This window comes from Macadamia integrifolia, chromosome 1, assembly GCF_013358625.1.
Source record: "Macadamia integrifolia cultivar HAES 741 chromosome 1, SCU_Mint_v3, whole genome shotgun sequence".
Classification (NCBI taxonomy): Eukaryota; Viridiplantae; Streptophyta; class Magnoliopsida; order Proteales; family Proteaceae; genus Macadamia; species Macadamia integrifolia.
The window spans coordinates 23,293,230-23,319,484 of NC_056557.1; the positions used below are offsets into that span (position 1 = coordinate 23,293,230).

Consider the following 26,255-nt stretch of genomic DNA (forward strand, 5'->3'; position numbering starts at 1 on the left):
GAGGCCTAATCGGGCTTGGTCAATTTTTAGGGCTGCATCTTGAACGCCCGTTAAGCTAAACGAGCTTAGCTAGTGCGGGCATGGCACTGATAATCGGACTGCCATAAACAGGCCTTAATCGGGTCTTAACCAGACCATAAACCTATTTTACTTTAAACAGGCTTTAAACGGGTCCTCTTTAAAATTGGTCTTTTAAATGTGCTTGAAAGGAATACCAATAAAATGAGGCAAGAATGGGCATAACAAAGAAAGATCACATAGTTAAAATGGATTAAGCCAAATATGAGCAAAGTAACTAAGTTACTAAGGTACTTGGTCTTTAACCCATCAGAACTTAAATCAATTAAACCATGCCTACACAACCTAGTTTGAGCAAGTTTAAATCAATTAAACTATGCTTGAAAAAAATAAATATTTAGATAACAATCACCACCATCTCAACTGTACATATCACATAACCTTAGCATTAAATACAAACAAATTTTAAAAATACAAGTAGTATTAAAGCGGTCGGGCTAAAATGAGTCGGTTCAAGTCGGGCTTGTAAATGTGTCGGGCCGGTTGGGCGCTCATTAGGCTAGGCGGCTGCACTGTGTACTATCTGTTTATAAATGTGTTGGGCTCTGTGGGCCTAAAATCGACACTCCTACTCTATTCACATGTCAACTTTCAACATGTAAGGAGTTTGATATACTGCAAAATAAAATCAACAAGAAATTTGGACGACCAAAACTCCAAGAAAGTATGTACTAGGTGTGTAAAAAAGCCCGGTCAGCCCGAACCCACCCTGAGTTCGAACAAGGCCTGGATTGAGATTTTAGCCCATAGGGTGGGCTATGGTTTAGAATTACAGGACCAAGCTAGGTTGGGCTAATATAACCCAATTAGGGTCCATTAGGGCTAGACTGGGTTCGACTTGGGCTGAGATATCCTAACTCGACCTAGGGTTGAGCTGGGATTGGCTTGAGTTAAGTGACCTCAGGATTGGGTTAGGGTTTTAAAAAACTTAGATCAACCTGGCCCATTGACCCCAATATGTACATTGACTATGAAGGATCCAAATTTTGGAAATTTGGCTTAAATTTGACGAATAATTTTTGCCCCAAATTTTCTAGCAATAGTCTTAGAAAAAAAAAAAAATTTTCAACCAGGTTTGGAAAATTTGATTGAAGACAAGATTTGGAAGATACATGGACATACATAGGAAAAAATATTATATATATGAACATAGGTATGAAATTTGATATGTGTCTTAGATCATTCCTTAGACATCTAACGGTGAAATCGCGAAAACATCATGGTTGACCAAGCAGGAAATGCCTAATTTTTATATTTGGAAATACGAGTAACTCTGGTCGTTGATGGAATGTTGGGAGAGGGTGTCATCGGCAAAGATTGTGAGAAGTATATTTCGCTTTTATGTCTTTTCTTCTGTCTACTGCGAAGTTTTCGAACAAGCCCACATGTTAAGAGGTGAGAGGTGGGTTTTCTGAAGGCATTCTATATTTATATTGAGCAAGCGAGTTTTTCTCGGCTGACATGTCTTCCTTTCGAGCAAATTCATTATTTCGAGATGAACCCCAGTTAAACTCTACTCAAAAAATTTTCTGGTGTTTTAATTTTAGTACAACAATGTCAGACTTTCCGTATTTTATTTTGATCATCGGGGGTTCTTTATTCGTTTCATCATCTTTTAGAGCAAATTATCATTTAGAGATGAACCCAGTTAAATTCTACTCAGAAAAATTTCTGGTGTTTTAATTTGGTATATCTATGTTAGACTTTCCGTATATTATTTTGATCATCGTGGGTTGTTTAATTGTTTCATCATCTGTTGAGCAGGGTATCTCGATTCCTGCTTTTTTGCCTTCTTTCTGTGATCAATGTTTTATCTCTGTTTTCGAATCGTATAGTGTCATAGTAACTAATTCTCTGGTTTCATATCTCTGCTGCATCTTAATGTCATTTTGGTCTTAGATTTATTCTTCTGGATACTTATATTGGCTACTTAGCTTCTTGGAGTAAATTTCGATAAGTTTTGATTGTTTTAATCGAGATTATGGTTTAAATGTTCACTCTGTACATGTGTTTTGGGGTTCTGGCAAATGGGTTTTGTAGGTAAAACATATTTCAGTGTTCTTCATTTGGTTTATTAAGTTCATATACTTGGAATTATATTACTAGATGATTTCTGGCAGTTGTACTAGCGGCATAAACATCACATTTTCTGCCCTTGTTCGATATCATTGGTTTCTATTTCCAATTTTCTATATATATTGATACATATCTCCTTATCCTTTATTAAAAATGTGTTTATATGATTCGCTGATTCAACAGTTTTCATTTCAATGATATAAAATTCTGATTTTACCAATATAGCACTATTCATCAGGTAGTGACTAATCTTATCATCTTTGGGATTTTCAAAATTTTAGCTGCCGTGGTTTTTTCTTCGATCAATTAGTTCAGTTTTGTATACTTGATTTGTAAATTTATTTTCGTTTCTTTGTGTGTCAATTAGATCCCTATTCTGTGACTAGTGGTCATTTTGAGGCAAAGAATGTCCTTATCAAATTTCCTCTGGAATGAGAGAAACTATTTGAGATAGTGGAATGGAGAGGAAAACAATAGATGATTTAGAACCGGGTCCTGTTCCTCCTATTAAAGCAGTGGACAGGTTTGGGTTCATAAAGCAAGAACCAAATGGCTCACCCGAAGGCCTAACCAAAAGCAGGTCTACCAATGAACAGGAGAGGTATGATTTTGCAGTTTTGGCTCTTACATGCCCACTCTTTTTCCTTTTCTTTCAAAGAAGTACTTCTGTTATTAAAGGACCACAGAGAATGTTGTAACATGATTATTTTGCTAGTTTTAGCATTATATTCTTTATTGAATACTTTTAGAACCAATTATTATTAGCTTTGACAGGTTCAGTGAATGGGTCATCTGGAACATAGTGGTAGAGGAGACATATATTGTACTTATACCTTTTCAATTATACCCTTATCTAGAGAAAACTACATGTGAAGTCTTGGCACCATCTTTGTTTTGTAATTGCAAACATGGTAAAGATTTTTGTTTTGGGTGAATAAAAAATTCATTTCCAAGGAAAGAAAAGAAAAATACAGCAGCACCTAATATGGGGGAAAAAATCACAAAGATCAGTCCTCAAGAAGAAAGAAGGGAATAAAAAAAAGGAGATGGAAAGGCCCCATGAATCAGGATACAACAGTATGCCTGTTCATTGGGGAGTCAATACATGGGGTAAGAGGCACCTGAGATCTTAGAGTTGATGTCAAAAGAGATGGAGTCCCAAATCTGACAAAGAGATCTAGATATGTTCATGCACAAACTTTTGAATTATTAGTGTTTGAAGAAGCTTCCCAAGAATTGGTAGGAGTTGTGAGATCTTTCATGAGATCTTGCCATTAACTCATTCATCTTAGAAGTTCCAGCAATAAAGTTAGTAATTTATAAATATATTAGAATCAACATTTAAAGACAGTTGCCTTTTATGTTTCTGCTCCCACTTCAAAACCTCCGCCTCTTATTGGCTTCTACAACTCAGCCAAACTAACTTCATCAGACCATGTAGGCCCACGAGCTACTTCAACTTCAAGTCATTTTACCCTCCTTTTTGAGTTTGCACAATAACTCATTCTCACTTGTCCAATCTGTGGTTTTCGTTGGACATGTCTGAACCACTGGTATCCAAGGGAATTCATTCATTTAGGAAGTGATTTTATATATCTGTTTTACTGTTACCACATTAGAGTGCATGGAAGCATTATATACTATTTCACTCTCAATTTGTGATAACACATGCAAAGAAACGTTCCTTCTCCAGTCCCTCCTCTTACCATGTCACACAATTGATTTTCTTGAGAGATGACCCATTGTAATTATTTTTTGGGCTCTAAAAGTGAATCATTCTGATATTCTGATATTCTGTGGAACTAGGATAAAATTATTGAGGAAAACATGAGTCTTTTAATGAAACGATGAGGTTCTGGAGACAACATGAATTAGAGTGTTATCTTTTTTGTTGGCTTTACGGTGCCAGTAATTGATCCCTGGTTTCCAAGATAGAAAATATGAAGATTTTTCCATTGAGGCAACCAAAGATATTGGTAATTGGAGTGTTATTGATGTCTTGTTTATTTAAACGAGTGAAAAAGCAGCTCTACCTCTATATTCCCTAAAACTTTTGGACACTGAAGTTTCAAGAAATTCTCATCGAAGGAGATATTATTGAAAGATAAATGAGAGTATTTTTTTGAATGAACCATTCATGGTAGAAAACTCTGAGCGGAAGTTTTTGCCCCTCCAAATGTTTGTCCAAAATTAAATAATATTTGCATTTAACACTTGGAGGGTGGTGATAGCTGATTTGATATCCAAGGCAGACAATCACCTTAAAGGCTATCCAATTCTTTGAATTGTTCCATACATCCTGTGAAACAGTGGCACTTGAAGCTATTACCTTGAAGGGGAAATTCCCAGAGGCACTTTCCAAGGAGAGCATTGGATTTATTGCTTTTATGATCCAAATATTTCGCTTGTCATTTAATCAAGTTGCTATTTCTACTATCATTACTACATGTACAGATCTTTCTGTATATATTAGATTTTAGAAATTTCATCGAGCATGCTTGGATGGAAGCTCTCATAACACCATAGTGGAGGGTGACTGCCACAGTCATTTGTTGGTTCAGGTCTACCTCAGATGGTCCCTGTAGGTTTGCTTATGTTATTAGTTTATAAAGAGCATTTTCCCTCATGTGAACTGCTCGTTTTTTGGCAACCTAGGTCAGCAAATGACATGGCTGATCTCCTGGCTAGGCGAAGAGTAGTTAGAGTTGGTTGGCTTTCTGGAATTCTCTCCCTTTGTCTGAGTAGTGTGGGCTTTTCATTATTTTCTTTCTTGTTTTGGGTCTTTTTCCTTGTGATTGTATTTGGGGCTTTGTACTTTCTGTCCCTATTGCTTTTGATCTAGCAAATTTCACTTGGTTGCTTATTAAAAAAAAAGCCTTTATAGAGACATCTCCATTACTTTTCTATTAAGGCAGTCCATGGGGGGCTAATACCACCCGGTTTAATCAGTGAATTGGAAATTAATGTGGCTTTTTCCTCTTAATGTTATCCTTGTAGCCTGATTTGCATTGTGATGAACCCTTTGCTTTTAAAATTGAAAGATGTTAACCGTTGAGGGTCTCCTCTTTTACCATGTAGTTAAGGTCCATTGGATTAAATTTTGCCATATGGATTGCTGCAGTGGTCTGTGCATTGTCTGTTCACATGCAACAATCTACTGCAGACCAAAAACAAGCCCATTCTAACATAAAGAGGCTGCAAGACCTTTCTTTTGAATATATTTGTATCGAGAGGATAAGTAATGTATTGTGGTTCATGTTTTCTTGTACTATAATAGATAGCTTCTTTCCTGCTCAAGTTTGTTAGTCTATTGAGTTTTATAATATTTCCGATAACCAATTTGGTTTTATGCCATGAAGACCAACCACAAAAGCAATTTATTTGCTTAGGAGACTAATGGAAAGACTTGAAGAATGTAAGAACAATCTCCCTTCTTTATTGACTTGGAAAAAACTTAATATAGAGTCCCTAGAGAGTTAATTTGGCAAGTATCAGAGAAGAAAAGTGTTCCGAATAAATATGTGGACATAGTTAAAGATATGTATAGTGGTGTAGTGACTAGTGTAAGAACTGCGGAGGGGGGGAGGGGGAGGGGGAGGGGGAGGGTAGTGAATTCCCAATTACAATTGGATTATGTCAAGGATCGACTTTAAATCCATATTTGTTTGCTCTAATCATAGACGAGCTGATTAGAGACAGTTAAGATCAAATCCCTTGGTGTATGCTTTTTTCTGATGATATTGTTTTGTTGAATGAAACAAAAGCAGAGATAAATGTGAAGTTGGAATTATAGAGATCAGCCTTGGTATCAAATTGTTTTAAGATAAATAGAAAAAAAAAACTGAACATAACTTTAGTAACAATAGAACTGAAAGGGACGAGGTGAAAAGTGATCATGGGGAGATACTGCAACATGAAAGTTTTAGGTACCTAGGTTCAATCATAAATAAAGAAGGAGAAATAGAGGATAATGTTGCACAAAGAATTAAAAAAGGGTGGATGAAGTGGAGGGGTTGCATTTGGAGTGTTGTGTAAATGACTTATTCCTTTAAAAATCAATAGAACATTGGGAAGTCTTATAGGACACTTATACGACCAACAATGATGTATGGAGCTGAATGTTTGACAGAGAAAAACCAACATATAAACAAATTAAGTATAGCTGAAATGAGGATGTTGAGATGGACTAGTGGTAAAAGTAGAAAAGATAAAATAATGAATGAGCAAATTAGATCTATTTAGGAGTAGCTTTGATATATGTTAAGTTGCATGAAAGTCGTTTGAAGTGGCATGGACATATGCAATGGAGGCCTTTGAATGCTGTAGTACGGAGGGGTGATTTGGTTCAGATTGAAGGAGTTAAAAGAGCTAGGGGTGGGCCTAAAATGACTCTAGGAGAAGTGTTGAGGAGGGACATGCATAGCTTATGACTTGTAAGTAATAAGTATGGCTTTGAAGAGAGCTGAATGGAGAAAAATGATGCTTGTAACCGACCCCATTTAGTTGGGATAATACGAGTTGAGTTGAGTTGAGTTGTATAACTGCATCACTGTTCCTTTTCTGTCCAGGATTGACAAGGGTTTTTCCTATGTCAAATCATGATTGGATTTTACAACATTATAACAAGTATGGCTTTGAATAGAGCTGATTGGAGAAAAATGATCCATTTAGCAGACCCCATTTAGTTGGGAAAAGGCTGAGTTGAGTTGAGTTGAGTTGTTTAACTTAACTCCTTAACCATTATTGTGGATTTTCCTGAAATTCAATTAATATGCCAAAATAGAAGGGGAAATTGTTTATATGTCAAGAGGGGAATATTTGTATTACTTATTTAATCTGCAAATTTTTTGGTCATTACTGAATCTTCTTTTTCAATTCCTGTTGCAGTAGTTTGAAATTGCTTCTTCTAGTTCAACTTTAACCCTTCTTTTCACACAAGACCGAGCTTCTTTTCGAATAGTCAAAAGGTTAAATTGTATTAGAGGGAAGAAGAGGAAGTAGATTACAATGGTATGATCAGAGTGTATCTCTACAAAAAGAATAGCTGAATCTGAACAAAATAAACATGTCTGAGTGCCGTTGAACTGTAAATAAAGTCCAGCCATTATGAACCCTTAAGAAAAACGCAAAAGGACCCAGTACACGAGGTTCCTTCGCTGCGGGGTCTGGGGAGGGTCATTATGTATGCAGCCTTAAGAAAAATGCAAACATCTTGGAAATCCTTTGATGCTTTAGCCTATCTCACAAATATCTTCCTATGAGCACGGACATATGAGGCAGAATATGGACATTGCAATTGAATATCAATTATTACCTTCCTCACAAATGCACTAAGCAGAACCTTAGGGGGTAGTCGTTTAATTAAGAAACAAATTATGCCCAGTTGGTAAAAGAAACTTCATACCTATGAAAAGAAATCCCATATCAGGTTCTTCAAAGCCTGATCCATAGTAAGACCTAACAGAGAACATTCCCTGAGTACATTTTTCCATATCCAACAATTAGTAGCTGCTTTCAGTTCAATAAACCAAAATTACCTAGATGAAGTTAAACCAAGGCATATTTGTGATGGAAGTATGTAACAGGGTATATAGATGTAGAAAGACACAGCAGGAGGTTGATGACCCTCTTTAACATCCTCCCAAAACCAGATTTTGGAGCCATCTCTGACTAGGTCACAACACCGAGAATCATTGAGACCTAGTAAAAAATCCATATGGTAACCCTCAATTTTTAGCACTACGATAGGATCCTCCCCGATAGTTATATCCAGGTTTGCCCGCAACATTCCTTTAATAATCTTCCTACCTCCTTAGGTTGTATAGGTGGTTATCTCTTGTCCGGGGTGTTTCTTTTAACCTTATTGTGCACATTGGAGCGTGTACTTGTGTTGAATGAATTTGTTTTTTATATATTAACCTTACCCTTATTTTGTTTATGAATATGGTTCGTTTTCAGGGAGGAAAGACGGGTCAGAAAGTGGAGGAAGATGATTGGTGTTGGTGGAAGTGATTGGAAACATTATCTCAGAAGAAAACCTCATGTGGTTAAAAGGCGAATCAGAAAAGGCGTTCCTGATTGCTTAAGGGGTCTGGTATGGCAGTTGATCTCTGGAAGTCGAGACCTCTTGTTAATGAACCCAGGAGTTTATGAGGTACTCCATTTTATCCCATTTCATCAAACATTGACTAACGAAGTTATGTTTTAATGGGGTTCTAGGTTCAGTACACAGAAACTATAGAATCCATCCGCAAGGTAGAACTTCTGGGTATTGTTGCAGGACCAGAATAGAATGGTTCTAATATAGTTGTCAAGTCGTGCCTTGTTGGTTTTGCCTTGCGTCTAGGCCCCCTCCAACACCTTGCCTTGGGTCGCCTAGACACCATGACAACTATCGTCTGATATCTAATAAACCAGGGATCAGATGGGGTTGGAAACAAGGTCGAATAGGCCTTACAATGTGCTGAACAATTCCCCAAAGTTTGACTGAAATCTAATGGTTAGATTAAAAAATATTGACTCAGTTCTGAAATTAGTAAGTAGGATCAGAATTAGAAACTTCCTGATTTCTACAGATCTAACCAGTGGATGGAGTTTGGCTTCTGGTAGAGTGAAGGATACTAACAGTAGTGATGTAGATGCACACCCATGGACCGATCCAAACCCATCTGGGTATCCAGATGGAGATGAGACTGATCCATATTTGATTACTTGGTCTAGTAGGATTTTAGTAAATCTTATTTATTTTGGAATATTATGTAATCTTTTATTTTAAGTAGGATACATGGGGTGATATTAGTTTCCTAATTTATTTTAGTTTATTCGATTGAGTTAGTTTCCTATTTACAGTTGGTTTCCTACTTTCGTTTTGAACTAGTTTCCTTTTAGGATTTGTTTCTATGTTGGAGTCTTTTATTTGCCTATTTAATATGCTTGTAACTGATAGAGTAATTAGAGAATAGAAAATATGAATTGAGCTTTGAGTGTTGAGAGCCTGAGGGCCTGTGTGTGTGTTTCTTCTTCCCCCCCTTCTTAGTGCGATTTTTCCCTCCATGCAACTCTGAGACTCATCTCAGGGAATTCTTCCATACCCCTACCGGCCCTCCATCAATTGGTATCAGAGCCGAAGGATCCCCATTCCTTCCCTTCGATCTCTTTTTTCCCCTTTCCATTCTACCTCCTTGCTCTGTAGAGAGCTAAAAAAAAAAAAAAAATACCTGAAACCGAGAGGTCGAGTCTTTCACCTTACCCCCTATATACCCATCTTCCAAAGACAGCCCCACCGCCCCTACTTCCCCTCGTCCTAGGCTTTCTGCCAACAATAATTAAACAAAAAAAAAAAAAGTCGTGTCTCTGTTCAACACAGAACAGTTGACCCAACCCAAAACCCATGTCAAATCCCTGTTGCTAGGGTTCTAGCAAAGAAAAAAAAGAAGAAAGAAGGGTTGAAGCAGAGACGAGAGAGTAAGAATCAGCAAGCCAAAAACAGGAAGAGAGAATCAGAAGAAGACAGAAGACAGAAGACAGAAGATAGAAGAAAGAAGAAGAAGAAGGAGCTAGCGGGAAAAAGAGAGAATCCTTCTAAACCCTATTTTAGGGTTTTGTTGAGTGAAAAAACAAAAAAAAGGACAGCAGTGCAGCAGAGAAAGATAGACATAACCCAAAAAAAGAGAAAAAAAAATGAAAAAAAAGAAAAAAAAGGAAGAAAGAACAGAAGAAGAAGAAGAAGAGAAGAAAGAAGGCGAGAAGAGAGAGAAAAGACAGGGTACATACTTGCGAAGCCCCATCGCGAGACTATCTCTCCCTCTCGAAGCCGACTCCCGCTGCCCGCTGGTTCCGTCTTCAAGGAGGAGGACTCCTCCGTCGGTAAACCTCAACCCATGATCTCCTCTTTGATTCTTCCTTTTTTTCCTTAAACACTTGTGAACTTCCTGTAATACTCCTCCCCTCCTCCATTATTCCCTTTTGTCCTCTATTTTTGTCATTTTCAACTATTCCCTTGCCCACACGTGACATCCCTTGGTGACTTAAAGTGCACTTCATCTATTTACAATTCTGCCCTCCCTTGACTAAAAAAAAGAAAAAAAAAAGGAAGCAAAGCTGACTAATGGATCTGGATCTTTTATTGGATATCCGTCAACAAATGCAATTGATGCAAGTGAAGCTCAATGAGGCTCAATGGCGTTGCATGGATTTCAAATCCCTAGCACACTCTACCTTCAACCATGTGATCTCAGCCGTTAAACGACAGGAAAACGAACCAGAAGATGAATCACTAGTGTTAGAAGATGAGATGATACTGTTAGAAGTTGAAGATCAACTTGTGGAAAAAATTAAATCGGTTGAGCTCTTCAGTGAACTGATCGATTTTATTTTTCCAAGTCACTACTTCACCAATAAACTTCGCGTCGTGGATTTCATATCATTCGATCTTGGTTTCGATGGTGACTTCATACATGCAAGGATGGATGCTAACCGATTGGTGTTGATTCTTCCGTTCTACAAAACTCGTGGACGAGTTTTTCTCAACACCGGGGGAGTTGATGTAGATGCACACCCATGGACCGATCCAAACCCATCTGGGTATCCAGACGGAGATGAGGCCGATCCATATTTGGTTACTTAGTCTAGTAGGATTTTAGTAAATCTTAATTATTTTGGAATATTATGTAATCTTTTATTTTAAGTAGGATACATAGGGAGATATTAGTTTCTTAATTTATTTTAGTTTCTTAGATTGAGTTAGTTTCCTATTTACAGTGGGTTTTCTAGTTTCGTTTTGAACTGGTTTCCTTTTAGGATTTGTTTCCATGTCAGAGTCTTTTATTTGCCTATTTAATATGCTTGTAACTGATAGAGTAATTAGAGAATAGAAAATATGAATTGAGTTTTGAGTGTTTGAGAGCTTGCGGGCGTGTGTGCGACTATTCCCCCCTTTCTTTGTGCGATTTTCCCCTCCCTGCAACTTTAATACTCATCTCAGGGAATTCTTCCCTACCCCTACCGGCCCTCCATCAATTGGTATCAGAGCAAGGAGGTAGAATGAAAAGGGGAAAAAAGAGATGGAAGGGAAGGAATGGGGATCCTTCGGCTCTGATACCAATTGATGGAAGGCTGGTAGGGGTAGGGAAGAATTACCTGAGATGGGTCTCAGAGTTGCAGGGGGAAGGGAACAATCACACAAAGAAGGGGGGGAAGAGTCGCACACACGCCTGTAGGCTCTCAAACACTTTACTCAATTCATATTTTCTATTCTCTAATTACTCTATCAGTTACAAGCATAGTAAATGGGCAAATAAAAGACTCCAACATGGACACAAATCCTAAAAGAAAACTAGTTCAAAACGAAACTAGGAAACCAACTGTAATTAGGAAACTAACTCAATCAAAGAAACTAAAATAAATTAAGAAACTAATATCTCCCTTTGTATCCTACTTAAAATAAAATATTGCATAATATTCCAAAATAAATAAGATTTACTAAAATCCTACTAGACCAAGTAACCAAATATGGATCAGCCTCATCTCCGTCTGGATACCCAGATGGGTTTGGATCGGTCCATGGATGTGCATCTACATCAAGTAGATGAAACTCCCAAATATTGCAAGGATATGCTGGACAGATTGACTGATAAGAGGTAAAACAGTCACTGCAAAAGAACTCCCAGAATAGCTGGCCGTAGGGTGTAGAAAGACTGATATTGGGCTTCAAACCTTAGATGTAATCGGCAGTAAGTTCTCCAATTCTCCAGTAGATCAGCAACACAGCTTCTGCAGCAAGGCTCGAACAGGCTTGGGAAATAGTAATAGAAGGAAAGTGGAAATAAAAAAAAAAAAGATCTGACCAAGGCATGTGACCTGTGGCCTAGGACAGCATCTCACCAAGCTACTGCATCTCACAGCTAAGAAAGGTACAAAAGCCAAAATGCATTCAACTTCAAAATCGAGGGGGGTGGGCACTATGGCCCTTACAATATATAGAGGATAACAATGCCTCTAGAAAAGGAAAAAACAGAATTAGAAAGTGTCTAAGAACACTCCCATGTATGTAGTAGGGCTGCCTTGTACACTAGGGTAACTAGAAAATAAAAACAAGAAAATAGCAACTAATAAGAACCTACCGCATATGTAGAGAGATAGGTTTCCTTTTTACAGACTTCGAAACAGAAAGTTCCTAATCTAAAGGTAATAGAAATAAATTAGAAACCAAATCCAATCTAAAGATACTAGAAATAAAATAAAACAAAATCCCCACAGTTCTGGTTTTGGGTGAACCAGAAAAACACCCAGACCAGAGCTGGTCTGGCCTGATCCAAAATTGGTTTACTTGATGAACTTAAGGCTATGGGGAGGCCTGGTTCCTCTTCTTCATGTGGCTGTATTGCTTGGAGAACATTCTATGTGCATCAGTGGGACCTCCTGCCTCTTTCTTTTATAATCTTCTGAAATCTACATTTCTTTTGTCTGGTACTTTGCCATTTGTTGTGTTGCATTGTTTATAGTCAAATGCTTCGAAGGATTTATGCTCCCTTCTTAAATGGTTTCCATGATTTCTAGAGCATATTGTAAAGTTAGTCTAAGGCTCTAAGCTACATGATTGCTTCAGTGATTAAAAATTTACTTGAAGTACTATTGGGTAATGCGAAAGTTATTCTGACATGATGTGGTGTGGGGATCTTTTGATAGGTTAGTTGTGATTTATTCCACAATCTGCTAATTGCACAAAATGGGTCAGAACCATAGTTAGCAGAAACGGGAACGGCAAAGAAATGGAAACAGACAGTACCGGTTTTAAACGGTGAATAACTCCAAATGATATGGTCAAACAAGCGGTAAGGAAAAAAAGAATGGAAAAAAGGAAAACGGACTGTACAGGTTTTAAACGTGTAGATTTCAGAAAAAAAGGGGCAAAAAAAGGGCAATATTACTCAAATAAATATTTGCATCTATGCTAAAAACAACTATTTAATTCAACATTAATGCATTAATATTCCCACAACCCAATATAAGTTCTAAGACATCATCCAACATCAATTCTAAATTCACACCATACCAAAAAACATGTCCGAAGTGCTTTTGAGCAATGTGGTTTGGCTATGATGTTGTATATTATTGTCAACATAGTCAACAAACGCCTAGATTATCACATGTTCAGTTGGAGTTGGGAGTCGTCACTTTAAAACACTTTTTCGTAAATGCATCAGTTTGTTGCTCAATTTCGGGGTCCATGTATTGAACTTGAGTTGAAGGTAATGTCATGATAAATGTAGCCCTTCGAGTCAGCTTTACGTCGGTGAAAGAATCCGATCGATCGGAGTTGGGAAGGGAGAAATATGGTCAATTAAGTAAGGCATTGTAGTAAACAAGTCCACTGTAATAAAAGGGGAAATAACGGAAATGTGTAAACACGTTTAAAATGGGCATGCTTGCCATTTGCCATTTTTTCCTGAATCTTTGGGAAACAAATGGCAATACTCGTTTAAAACTGTAAAAAAGGAAACCCGCTAACTAGGGTCAGAACCACTTATTTGAAGTTCGAAAATTAAAATCTATGCTTGTTATCATTAACTGAACTCTAGTAGACTCTTTTCCTCTTTTCCTCTCTTCTTCTTCTTCTTCTTCTTCTTCTTATTCTTATTTATTTATTTTTATTTATTTTATTTATTTTATGCTTTTAATTCCTTCATGTCTTATTGTACTGCATAGATGTAACAAGGCCCATTTTATATTTTGTACCAACTTGTGCAATCCAAATTTAGATGAAGTTATGTCCTTTATGTTGCAGAAGAAGATAAATGCATATTAATTTTACGCCTATTGAAAAAAAATAAAAGAAGAACGAAAAACACCTAAGTATCCACTATCCTTTGGATTTTCTCCCTTTTCTTATCATGTATATTAATGGTTTTGATGGGTACCGGGCCAACTGATTTTCTTAGTTGCGAGGTTGTCAAGGCGGCCAGGCGGCTCAGCCTGGACTGGCGCCTTGGTCGCGATGCCTAGGCACCTTGTTGGTGTCGCCTTAATTTTTTACCCTTCTCTATCGCCTTGGGTTTATGCCTCGACAACTATGCTTAGTTGTATGGGGAATGACTTGGTGGTGAGTCTTGAACTAATGTGCTAAGCTAGTGATGAAGTTACATAACAAGCAGATCACATGTGGGACTGAAATACTGAGAGAACCTTCGACACATGGGCAACAGAAAAGATCTTGCTTTGTGCATGGCTGGATGTGAATCCATATTTAATTCCTTGTCTGTTATTTACTGATTATTCTCAAGTTGGCGGACATCAACATGGAGCTTAGTTGCATCACTGTGTCAACTGTGTCACATCACTGAGTGAATAGCACTCTGAGACAGGATATTTTGTCTCTTTATGTGATGGTTCCTTCATTATCTTGGATTGGATGCTGGCATTCCTGTTAATTCTGCTATCATTTCCTTTGTTGTTTTTGTTTTTCTTCTTGTCCTGATTAAGCTGTTTTATGATGCAGCAACTATTGATCTATGAAACATCAACTTCAGAACTGGATATTATTCGAGATATTTCTCGTACTTTTCCTTCACATGTTTTCTTTCAGCAGAGACATGGGCCAGGTCAACGGTCACTCTACAATGTCTTAAAAGCATACTCTGTGTTTGACAGAGATGTTGGATATGTTCAGGTTTGGATGTAGAAAACCTAAATCCTGTTGTTTAGATTGTAATTTGCTTTAGTTCATAAAGCAGACTTCATTCCCAGTTTGAAGTTTCTAGAGTACGTGTGACATTGAAATGGTTTACCATGCAGGGAATGGGATTTTTAGCTGGCCTATTACTTCTGTATATGAGTGAAGAAGATGCGTTTTGGCTATTGGTTGCTTTGTTGAAAGGAGCTGTTCATGCCCCAATGGAAGGACTGTATTTGGTAATTTTCCCTTTTAATTTGATGAAAATTTCATTCTTAGAGTACCAGCTTACCCACAATAAAAGATTTAATTTATGAATTTCAGTCTTCAATATACATGGAGGAAAGCATATGCATTCATCGTGAGATAATATCAGGTTAAGATGCCTCATATTCCATGGGCTTTTGATCATGACTGTATGGTCATTCCACACTTTATTCAGCATTCTAGGTCCTACGAAGGATATGGTGGTGTCTTTTGATTTATAAGGTGACATGTGTCCTAACTGTGTCATATAGTTGTTCGATCCTTAAATATATGGAATACTGGATAAATAAGGTTTTTTTTAGTCTTAATCTATACAAGGAGATTATAATTCTAGAGTGTTTTCTTGTGTTCGAGACAGGCTTTTATTCCTCATTGCTCTTCTGAATAAGTTCTTCTTCTGTTCTTCATTGCCTACTCAAACAGATAACAGAACAAGGTGGAAGAAAAGAAGAAAAACTAAAGTTTAGACTTTAAGTTACAGTTTGCATGGAAAACAAGATCCAGTGACACTGAAATTCTCAGAGGCTGTTCTAGTACAAGTTCCCCCCCCTCCCCCTAAAAAAAAAAACCTCAAGCAATGTTCTTTTCATGCATACACATTGATACAAAAGGAGGTGCCTGTGATGGTTTGTTTATATGTTATTCATTGTTCATTTGATGAATGCCATCATGTTTACTGATAAAGAACGATTTTACGTTCAGTGTCAGAGCTTGGATTGTTCCTTAACAGCTACTGGTGATCTAAACAAAAGATCAGCTTATCTAGGGAGGGCATGATTATACTACGTGTTAACAGAGAGAATTAGAACTGAATGCTTGGATGGTTATAAGACCAGCCAAACCCTTTATTTATAATAAAAGGAGCGAGAGGAAAGAGTTACAAATATACCCCTCCTAATCTAATTAATGAGTTGGCTAGACGGGGGAAAAGCCCAGTATGCCCCTGCGGCATACAATACATATTTTAACATTCACCCTCAAGTTGGTGCATAGATGTCACACATGCCAAATTTGAACAAATTAGGATGAAAAACTTTTACACCCAATCCCTCAGTGAATACATCAGCCAACTGTTATCCTGACTTAACAAAGGGTACAAAAATCAGTCCACTTTCTAGTTTCTCCTTGATGAAGTGTCTATCAATCTCCACATGCATCATATGATCGCGTTGTACTGGGTTATGGGCAATGCTAATTGCTAGGTGGTTATCATAATATAAAATTATTGGAAGATGAATAGGAACACCCAGGTCTTGGAATAAGCTCCTAAGCCATAGTAATTCACAGAGTAAACTCCTGAGCCACAGTAATTCACGGATTCCTTGTGCCATAGCGTAGAATTTTGCTTCAGCACTAGACCTTGCTACTACATTTTTCTTCTTGCAGTGTCACCTGACAAGGTTACCGCCTACAAGTGTAACATATCCTGAAATAGATTTCCTATTAGGATCCACCCCAATAACCATCTGTGTGGGCCTCAACTCGAAGATGATCACGAGGAGATGGAAGAATCCCTTTTCCAGGAGCTGACTTCAAATAATGAAGGATACGAAGAACAACCTCCATATGAGTGGAATAAGGGTTATGCATGAGTTGACTTGCCAAACTCACTGCAAAGGCAATATCTGGCCTTCTGTGTGAGAGATAAATCAATTTTCCCACCAACCGCTGATAGCGGCCATTATCAATTGGTTCATCTTCTTTATCCTTGAGTATTAACTTCAAGAAGTGTGTCACAAGGATGGCATCCCAACAAACCAATCTCAGATAGAAGATCAAGAACATACTTTGAGAGAGAAAGATGCCTTTTGAAGACCGAGCAACTTCAATCTCAAGAAAGTACTTCAATTTTCCGAGATCCTTTATTTCAAATTCTCGTCCTAGGAAACTCTTGAGATGGAAGATCTCATCATCATCATTTCTGGTCATCACAATATCATCAACTTAGACTATGAGGATAGTGATCTTATCGCCAGACCTTTTGATAAATAAGGTATGATCGGCATTACTTTGCTTATACCCTATAGAAATCATAGCCTTATGAAACTTGCCAAACCAAGCCCGAGGAGACTGCTTCAGCCCATAGATTGAGTGCTTTAGTTTGCAGATGTGAAAGAGAAGTAGTGGAGGGGGTGTCTCATGAAATCCTGTCCTCCCCTTCTGCCAGTGAATGATCTAAATTTACTGCAACAACTCGAAAAGGAAGGGATGGTCGCTCTGGAATTGCTCTACTGAAATAGAATAGGCTCTGGCTTTCAAACTTGAATGAACTCTACTCCTACTCCCATCTTTGCCTTGAGTCCTGTCACATGAACCCTTTTTCTCTAGTTCTCCATGAAGAAAAACGTTCTTGACATCAAGGTGTTGTAGATCCCATCTTCTCAAGTTCTCCATGAAGAAAAACGTTATTGACATCAAGGTGTTGTAGATCCCATCACAGATTAACAACATATGATAATAAAACTCGGATAGTGTTTAGTTTTGCAATTGGGGCAAAGGTCTCTTGATAGTCGATCCCATAAGTTTGAGTGAACCCCTTAGCCATTGCCTTGCTTTATATCTGTCCACTGTACGATCCATCTTTCGCTTAACCACGAAGACCCATTTACAGCCAACTGGTCTTTTGCCCGGAGGAAGAACCCCTAGATCCCGTGTATCATTTTTCTTCAAGGCTTCCATTTTGTCCATCATAGCTGCTTTCCATTTTGTGTCTGCAAAAGCCTCCTGCCACTTCTGTGGGATAGAAACAGAGGGAAGAGAGGAGACAAAAGTATGATAGGAAGGAGAAAGGGAATAATAAGAGAAATCATGAAATACAGGGTGTTGAGTATAAGTCCTAGTACCTTTGCGAAGAGTAATAGGTAACTCTGAAGAAGACTCGGGAGTGGAAAACTTACCAGATGAAGTGGTTGGCTCTGGATGAAGGGATGACAATGGGATGAGTAATGGTGCTGCAGTGGTGGTGGTCTCAATTTGCTTGCCATGGCCTTTGGTGCAATCCTCCGATAGACTTGAAGATTTGGATCATCAATTTTCCTATGGATCTGAACCTGAACCATATCTAGACTAGTCTCCCCTTGAACCTGATTTGGAGTCTTCCCAGAGCTTGAACCTGTGCCTTGTCAGATGGAGTAGAGTGTAGAGGGGGAGCAAGAGTTGACACATCTTCATGATCCATATTACTAGACTCCCCCTGAAGAAGTGGCGATGAGTAGTATGGAAGGGACTCATGAAAGAAAACGTCCATAGTCACCAAGGTACGTCGAAAACGTCCATAGTGTGGGATGATGATAGCACTTGTAGCCTTTCTTGAGTGGCCGAGTAACCCAAAAAGTTACATTTAAGGCCGTAGGGTTCTAACTTCACGGGGGAATGATGATTTTGAGCATAACACACCCAAACGAAGATCTTAGGGGGAACAATAAAGGAGGAAGATCCTTGTAGAACATCAACCGGAGAACGGGAACCAAAAGGCGAGTCGGCATGCAATTGATAGGTAAGCAACAGTAAGGATAACATCACTCCAATGCTGGGAATGAAGATAGTGTGCAAACATAAGGGCCCTAGCCACTTCCAGTAGATGGCAATTCTCCTTTTCGGCCACCCCATTCTGAGCAGGGGTATGTACACAACTGGTCTGGTGAAGAATCCCATTGTCCGCCAGATAAGTTTGGAACTAACCCTCCAAATATTCTCTGCCATTATCACGCGGAGAATTTTGGGTGTTGTATTGTACTGAGTCTGAACCATTTTATGGAAGAGCTGAAAACACCGGAAGACTTCACTTTTATGTTGCATCATATACACCTATGTAGTCCTACTATGGTAATCAGTGAAAGTAACAAATCATTGATAGCCAAAAATAGAGACTCAACGAGCAGGACTGCACATCATTATGAACCAAATGAAAGGGTGAATCACTTCTTTTATTTAAAGGAAAATAACTCGAACAAGTTTGTTTAGCTAAAATACAAGCCTCACGAATGAACTCATCCAGAGTCATCCTTGTTACATTGTAACATGAGATGAAGTGCCAAGAGGAGGGTGCCCCAATCGACAATGCCATTGATGAAGGTCAAAGGTAGCTAAGTTTAACTGATAACTTTGAAAAGGTAATGCAACAGGAGTGGAAGAACCATCGTCTAGCAAATAAAGACAACCATGCACCTTACCACATCCAATCGTCTTCCCTGTCACCAGCTCCTAAAAGACAATGGGATGGAAATCTCACTTTACAGTTTAAATCTCCGGTAAAACTACTAATCAAAAGTGAAGATTTCTAGTAATTTTTTTTTTGGATGAATAGAAAATGCAGTAAAAGAAGGGGGAGGGAAGGTATAGCCCCAAAGGGGAAGTTACAAACCCAATAAGGGATACAAAAAGCCCATAAAGGGCACTAATCAGGGCTACATGGTCTCAGAGAACTTCTACAGTCTGACCCGGATGCACAAACGGAGTAGAAGGGAAAACAGTCCAAATCGGGAACAAAACCTCATACCCTAATCCTAACATCTCAACACAACAATTCCTAGCCGCCAACACGAAGGAGCATCGTCGGAGAAGATTTCTTGTAAAATTAGGCATATGCAGAATAGAAGATAAATTAAGAGATGGAAAGCATCAAATAAAACCCTTTCCAGATACAAGAGAGGGACCCATAGGCTACCCGGACTTTGTCTTTACCTGAGAAGGGGAATACTGGTGAAAGAGATTGGAGGATCCAGTCACCGGAATCAATGATCTAGGGACTGGAGACTACAGATGCACAATGATCATCAAAAGGAATACACGAATAAGCAAAGTTGGAACTTGAAGGTTCAAAGGCATTTGTAGATGATGATGCAGTGGTAGCAGAGGGAGCCTTTAGCAGTCGACGAAGAACCTGAAGTTCTTCTTTAGAAAGACCGGTATCTGTAGAGGTGGTAACTGTCTTAGTATGATTTGCTTTGTTCTTGGATTTACCACGACCACGCTTGGCCTCAAAACCAACAGGTTTACCGTGAAGTTTCCAATACGTAGCCGTAGTGTGCCACGACTTGTTGCAATGTTCGCTTTTGACAATCTCCTTAAAGCTATCACTTGTGCGTGGAATCCCATTAGAAGTGGGATTGGGATTGGGATTGGAGGCAATCTGTAAGGCGGATCGATGTATAGTGGTAGAATGAAGCATGGCCGAATGGCGACTCTTCTTAGTATGGACTAAAGCATAGGATTGCTACAGGGTAGGAAAAAGAGATCTGCTGAAGACCTGGACACGAATATGATCATATTCAAATATTCAATCCAGCCAAGAAATCATAGATTCGAATCTTGTTTACATGTTTGCAGTATGCAACAATGTCAGTTGCACTTGTGGGTTGATAATCAGCATAATGATCAAGCTCTTGCCACAAGCTACGGAGCTCGGCATGGTACTGAGAAGTAGACGACTCCTTTGTGGTGTCATTTATCTTCTTACGTAGTTCATACACCTGAGCATCATTCCCTACTTGACCATAACCATCCTTTGCAGCTGTCCAAATTTGAGAGGCAATGTCTAGTTGTAAATAACCTCTGGCAATATTAGGTTACATAGAATTGAGTAAGAAGGACATCTCCGGAGAATCATTAGAGATCCATCGGTCCTGAGTAGGACCTTCAGCAGAGGGCTTCACAGTAGTACGAGTGATATATCTTGTAAGGCTACGACCACCAATGGTCAAATAAGTTGATTGAGACCAAATCAGCCAATCAGGTAGTTGGTTCCATCGAACTTGATGGAAGTAGCAACAAAAGGGAGGTACTCATTACAACCCTGCCCTTCATAACGTAAAGTTGCAGTAGTAACCTCTGAAACAATGACAAAAGAAATATCGCAAAATTACCCAAATAGAAAATCTGAGATAAAATCAATGGCTTAATGCTCAAACTGGAACCAGTAGGTATCTCCTCCAAAAATCAGCCTCTTCTGGCCAGGGATGAATCAAATTGATTTATCAGGGTTTTGGAAGAAAACCCTAAAAATAGGTGAGATCGCAGCTATCTCCAAAAATAGTCGTCAGAAAGGGCCAAAAAATGGATTGAATTCTTCTCTAAGGGAGGCAAGGATCTCCTCCAAAACTCAGCCTCTTCTGACCTGTAATAGCTGAAATCGATTTGTCAGGGTTTTGGAAGAAAACCCTAAAAGCTGTGAAATGAATGACAAATGTTCTCCAATAACTGCAAGACTTGATCTTCAATAGGGGAAGACTTGATCTTCAATATAGGAGAAGAACTCGATCTTCAATATAGGAGAAGAATCAATGGCATAAGGTGAACAACACTGTCGATCTTCAAAAAAAGGCATATCATGCCTTTAAAAGAGGTAAAGATGTAGGGCAGCAAGTAGATCCATAAGAGATCACCTTATTAGTGCTGCCCTTCTAGGCAAGGGAGAACTGAGAGAGGGAAGGAGGGCTGTGAGAGAGGGAAAGAAGTGGTGGTAAAGGTGGGAGGTGTTGTTTAGGTTAGAAGGGAGAAATTTTGGGAGAAGGGGAAATCGTGGGCTGAATGCCTAGATTAGAATTTTGGCTCTGATACCATGTTAACAACAAGATTTAGGACTGAATGGTTGGATGGTTATGAGACCAGACAAGCTCTTTATTCATAACAAAAGAAGAGAGGAGGGATTTACAAATATACCCCTCCTCACAACCAACTCTCATTAATGAGTCAGCTAGAGGTGGGAAAAAGCCCAGTATGCCCCTGCCGCATACAATACATAATTCCACACTATGTGGTTGACCAATCCAATAAGTATGATTGATGGATTAATCCTATCCATTACTGATGGACTCAACAATCAGATCAACCTATACTATTCTTTTAAAACCATTCTAAAAGACTGGAATCCTTCCCTGTGCACTTACACGTGTAAATTATATCATGGCCTCTTGAACTGTGCTATCGGTATTTTGCAGAGTTCAGATAAAGTATCTAGCAGCAATCTCATAAATTATATGTTTGATTCTTTGCATACCATTAATTGAAGTTATGCTAGTGGTGATCTTGAAGTTCTGCTAATGAAGTTCCTTGATTTCGAGCATCTAATGACTGCTGAGTTGAGCCATGGTGCAGTATTATCTCAAAGCCTCTCATGCACCCAATGAACAATTACATAATTCTCTCCTGTTACTGGAATTGTTAATTTCATGGTGATGGAACAGGTGGGACTGCCACTTGTACAACAATACCTTTTTCAGTTTGAGCAATTAGTGAGAGAGAATTTGCCAATGCTGGGTGAGCATTTTTCCCGGGAAATGATTAATCCTAGCATGTATGCAAGTCAATGGTTCATAACTGTGTTCTCATACTCATTTCCTTTCCACTTGGCCCTTCGGATCTGGGATGTCTTTCTATTTGAGGTTAGTGATCTAATTCTGGCGATTATATAGACTTGCCACATTCTTGATATACATTCTATGATCCATGAAAAAATATTAAATGGATATTTTTTTTTCCTTTTGGTACCTAGTAATTTGCTTTCTTCCTTCAAATCAACTTATGCCTCTGTTCTCAAAAGTGGAGTAATTTTTGGGCAGGGTGTTGAGATTGTATTTCAAGTTGGTTTGGCTCTGTTGAAATATTGCCAAAATGACTTAGTGAGTACTTTTGTGTCTACATCTCTGTTGGAATTTGATGCACTAGTATTACTTTTCTTAATGTATTAGTTTACTTCTGATGCTAATCTGAGGACTTCATTTGGTTGATCAGGTAAAACTGCCTTTCGAGAAGCTTATACATGCTTTGCGGAACTTCCCTGAGGATGCCTTGAATCCAGATACACTATTACCTATGGCATATTCAACCAAGGTATTCTGTTTCATCTGCTATCATTCTACAGTACTCATGCATATTAAATGTGCCCTCCGTTCCAAACTGTCTGCTTGTTCCCAGAAAAAAAAAAAAAAAAAGAGTTTAAGGTGGGTCCTTCAAAAGCATTAAAACCCACTACTAACATTTTTTCCCAATACTACCTTCGTGGCTACATTCCATGCCTTGATTTTTGTAATGATTTAATAGGGGTATTATGGAAAAGTGGAAAGATCCCATGCCTAGATTACCACAATGAAGACAAGTTATTTTTGGGATGGGGGGGGGTACTTTATTTTATCTTTCAGTTCTAGCGAAGGATTGTAGAGCAATGAATCGAGGATTGGAATATATGTGTAACTTTAGCTGGGAAAAGGCTTTGTTGTTGTTGTTGTTGTTGTTGTGTCCCTTTAGTCACACTACGATGAAGTGGAAAGGCGCGTCCGGAGTGTTGTGTGACCGACTAAGACGTATTCCTTTGAAGCTTAAAGGAAAATTCTATAGGACTGTCGTACGTCTGGCTATGATATGTGTGGACAAAATGTTAGGAAGTTAAGAAGTGTCATATAGAAGATAAGCTGTGTAGCAAAGACGAGGATGTTGAGATGGATTTGGGGCAAGACTAGAAAGGATAAAGTAAAGAATGATCTTACTAGAACTGATTTGGGAGTTGTCCCTGATTCGTGATAAGCTTCGAGAAAGTCGTTTGAGGTGGCATGATCATGTTCAATGGAGGCCTTGGGATGCACCAGTAAGGAGGAGTGATCTGATTTAGATTGATGGAACAAAAATAGCTAGGGGCAGACCTAAAATGACCATGGGAGAAGTGGTGAGGAAAGACATGCAAAGTTTAGGACTTGTCCCAGGTGTGAATGGCCTTATTGATTTGGGGAAAATATGTCGCGTGTCTAATTGACCCTAGCCCTCCTTTATTTATGATAGAAGAAATATGATTGCAAGTACCAATTTGCCTCTATGGAGAATACTACCCTTATACCCATATTACAATAAACGCCGAGTATAGTTGATTGGAGGGCTAGGATTTATGTAACTGACCCCATTTAGGTGGGATTTTTTGAGTTGTTATTGTGTTCCTCTCCTTTTACTTTCCTTTTACTCTTACTTCTCTTTTGGATTTCCACGGATCCATGGCATCGACCCCATTTAGTTGGGATAAGGCTAAGTTGTTGAGATTAAGGATTTTAGAGCAATGAATTCTTGATAATTAATTTTTGCTACTAAGGTTCCTATCGGCAATCTTTCTGCAATGAGCAATGGTTTTGGCGAAAGGAACAAAATACCTGTCTCATGAGGTCCTGTTAAAGTGAATTGCATCTTGATGAGGCAAGATCCGACCACCACATCGGCACGAACCAACAAGGGCCATCTGCCCAAGCTCGCATCCAGGCCAAGATCTCGCCTCGGTCGCATCCAGGCCGAGCTCCCGCCTCGATCGCATCAAGGCCGAGCTCTCGCCTCGGTCGCATCAAGGCCGAGCTCTCGCCTCGATCGGACCCAGGCCGAGCTCTCACCTCGGTCGCATCCAGGCCGAGCTCTCACCTCGGTCACATTTAGGCCAGGCTCTCGTCTTGGCCCCGCATTGGCTGAACCCCCGTCGCGGCTGCCATCGATCCGAGCCTTTGATTTTGCCATAGCTAAGCAGGTGCCGTGACTAAACATGACACAACCAACATGACGTGGGGAACTGCTCCTAGTTTTTAGTAACTGTAATCCGAGACAATCGCAAAGAAAAGTCCTACCACCCCCCAAACTCAGAACAACCTATGCTCCAGGAGCACAAGGAATTTACGCCAGTATCGAATATCCCAAGAATCTTCATAGAAATCAGGAATATTTGCAATATCGAGAGGAGCAAGCAACCCACCAGGAGGGGACTCTTTTCAGCTAATCCTCAGGGATAGTCGCCTATAAAAAGCAAGGTAAGCCTTAGGAAAATGATCGATCACTCTTTTCATAAGTAATTCTCTTGAATAACTGTTGTGGAAAAATCTGACTTAGGCATTGGAGAGTCCCCCGTCGGGTCAACCCAACTCTCCCTTGTCTTTTCTTCTGTGCAGGACTAGCGTGGAGGACCAAGTCTTGCAAGGAAGGTCACCTGGTCAATTTTTACCGCATCACATCCCATGACAGAGCCTGTTCATGAGGAAATTTTCTGTTCTTGATCCATAACCTCTCTCTATAGACCCAAAACATGCTCTAGAGCCCTGGGAATGCTGTTATAACTTATTAATTAAAATAAAACAATACAACCTAGCTGAGGGTAATAAGACCGTGTTTAGTATCAGTTCTGATTTTCCTTGGATTCTTACCATAAATGGATGTTTGTTGGAAATGATCCCCACCAAAAAATTGAGATTCATTTTTAGAATGAGAAGAAACGATCTTTTGCTAACAAAGGGGGAAAAAGGCTCTCTAAAAATGAAAATATCAGAGAATTACTTTGAAGAACAAAATGCTGGAAGCATAGCTTCAGAGATTTGAAATCTGCTCAGAATCAGTCCGGGGAAGTGATACAAAACATTCAGAGAAAAAGAGGGTGGCAGGAGATTCCCCCCCTTTCTCTCTTCCCATTTCCTGAACAGTGAGAAGCTACAAACACTTGCGGATTTGATTTGAAACCATGGACTTTGTGTTTATTTTCCACGACATTTTTGTCCTAGCCAATTAAGAAATTATATTTCAGGTGCATCAGTATAAGTTATGAGCTTGCTATGTTGTATTCTATTGTTTATTTTGGATGTCTCTTGGTAATCATTAGGTATCCAATCGTTTGGAGGAGCTCAAGCAGGAGTATGAGAGGAGAAATGGGAAGAGAAGAAATGGGGATTCAGTTCAATCCACAGAATCTAGCTTGAAACAGGTACAGTCTTTTAAGCAGAGGCAGACATGAGGAAAGACATTGACAATACCCATCCAAGATGTGAGATAAGCTAGACTACACAATGCAGAAACCTCCCACAAGTGTAGTGAAAGTTTTTCATCCTTTTATTTTTTGTCATATCAACAATTTCATCTCAGAAATATCAACAGATTGATTGGGTTTGCTGGTTTTACCATCTTAACTGTGTGTGTTGTTGGGTTTTTCTCTCATGGAATAAGTGTTGGTTGTTTTGTTTGCCGCTTGAAAAAATGTAGTTCCTGTGATTTCTACAAATGAACAAAAAGATTACTAAGAAGGACAAGAAGCAAAAGGTTTTATGCACGGCTGTGTATGTACAAGATTTTTCCTTCAATAGTGGGAGGGGAGGGGAGGGGAGGGGAGGGAGGGGAGGGGAGGGGGAGATGTTATTACACTTCTGCTCCTCACCCCCAT

General features: G+C 39.0%; 1 protein-coding gene across 4 annotated transcripts; it reads left to right on the forward strand.

The window, feature by feature from the left end:
* The first annotated feature begins 1,284 nt into the window (after positions 1 to 1,284).
* On the forward strand, positions 1,285 to 26,004 carry LOC122081836 (EVI5-like protein). Of its 4 annotated transcripts, none has more exons than XM_042649187.1 (9): positions 1,285 to 1,480; positions 2,522 to 2,755; positions 8,113 to 8,308; positions 14,651 to 14,821; positions 14,947 to 15,063; positions 22,276 to 22,473; positions 22,651 to 22,710; positions 22,823 to 22,921; positions 25,701 to 26,004. In XM_042649187.1, exons 2-9 carry the CDS (start codon positions 2,613 to 2,615, stop codon positions 25,830 to 25,832), a joined length of 1,116 nt encoding a protein of 371 aa, XP_042505121.1. In that variant the 5' UTR covers positions 1,285 to 1,480; positions 2,522 to 2,612; the 3' UTR covers positions 25,833 to 26,004. The 4 variants fall into 4 exon arrangements, with proteins under 4 accessions (XP_042505121.1, XP_042505129.1, XP_042505136.1 ...); XM_042649195.1 differs by having other exon boundaries at positions 1,285 to 1,473; XM_042649202.1 differs by having other exon boundaries at positions 1,469 to 1,583.
* The last annotated feature ends 251 nt before the right edge of the window (positions 26,005 to 26,255 follow it).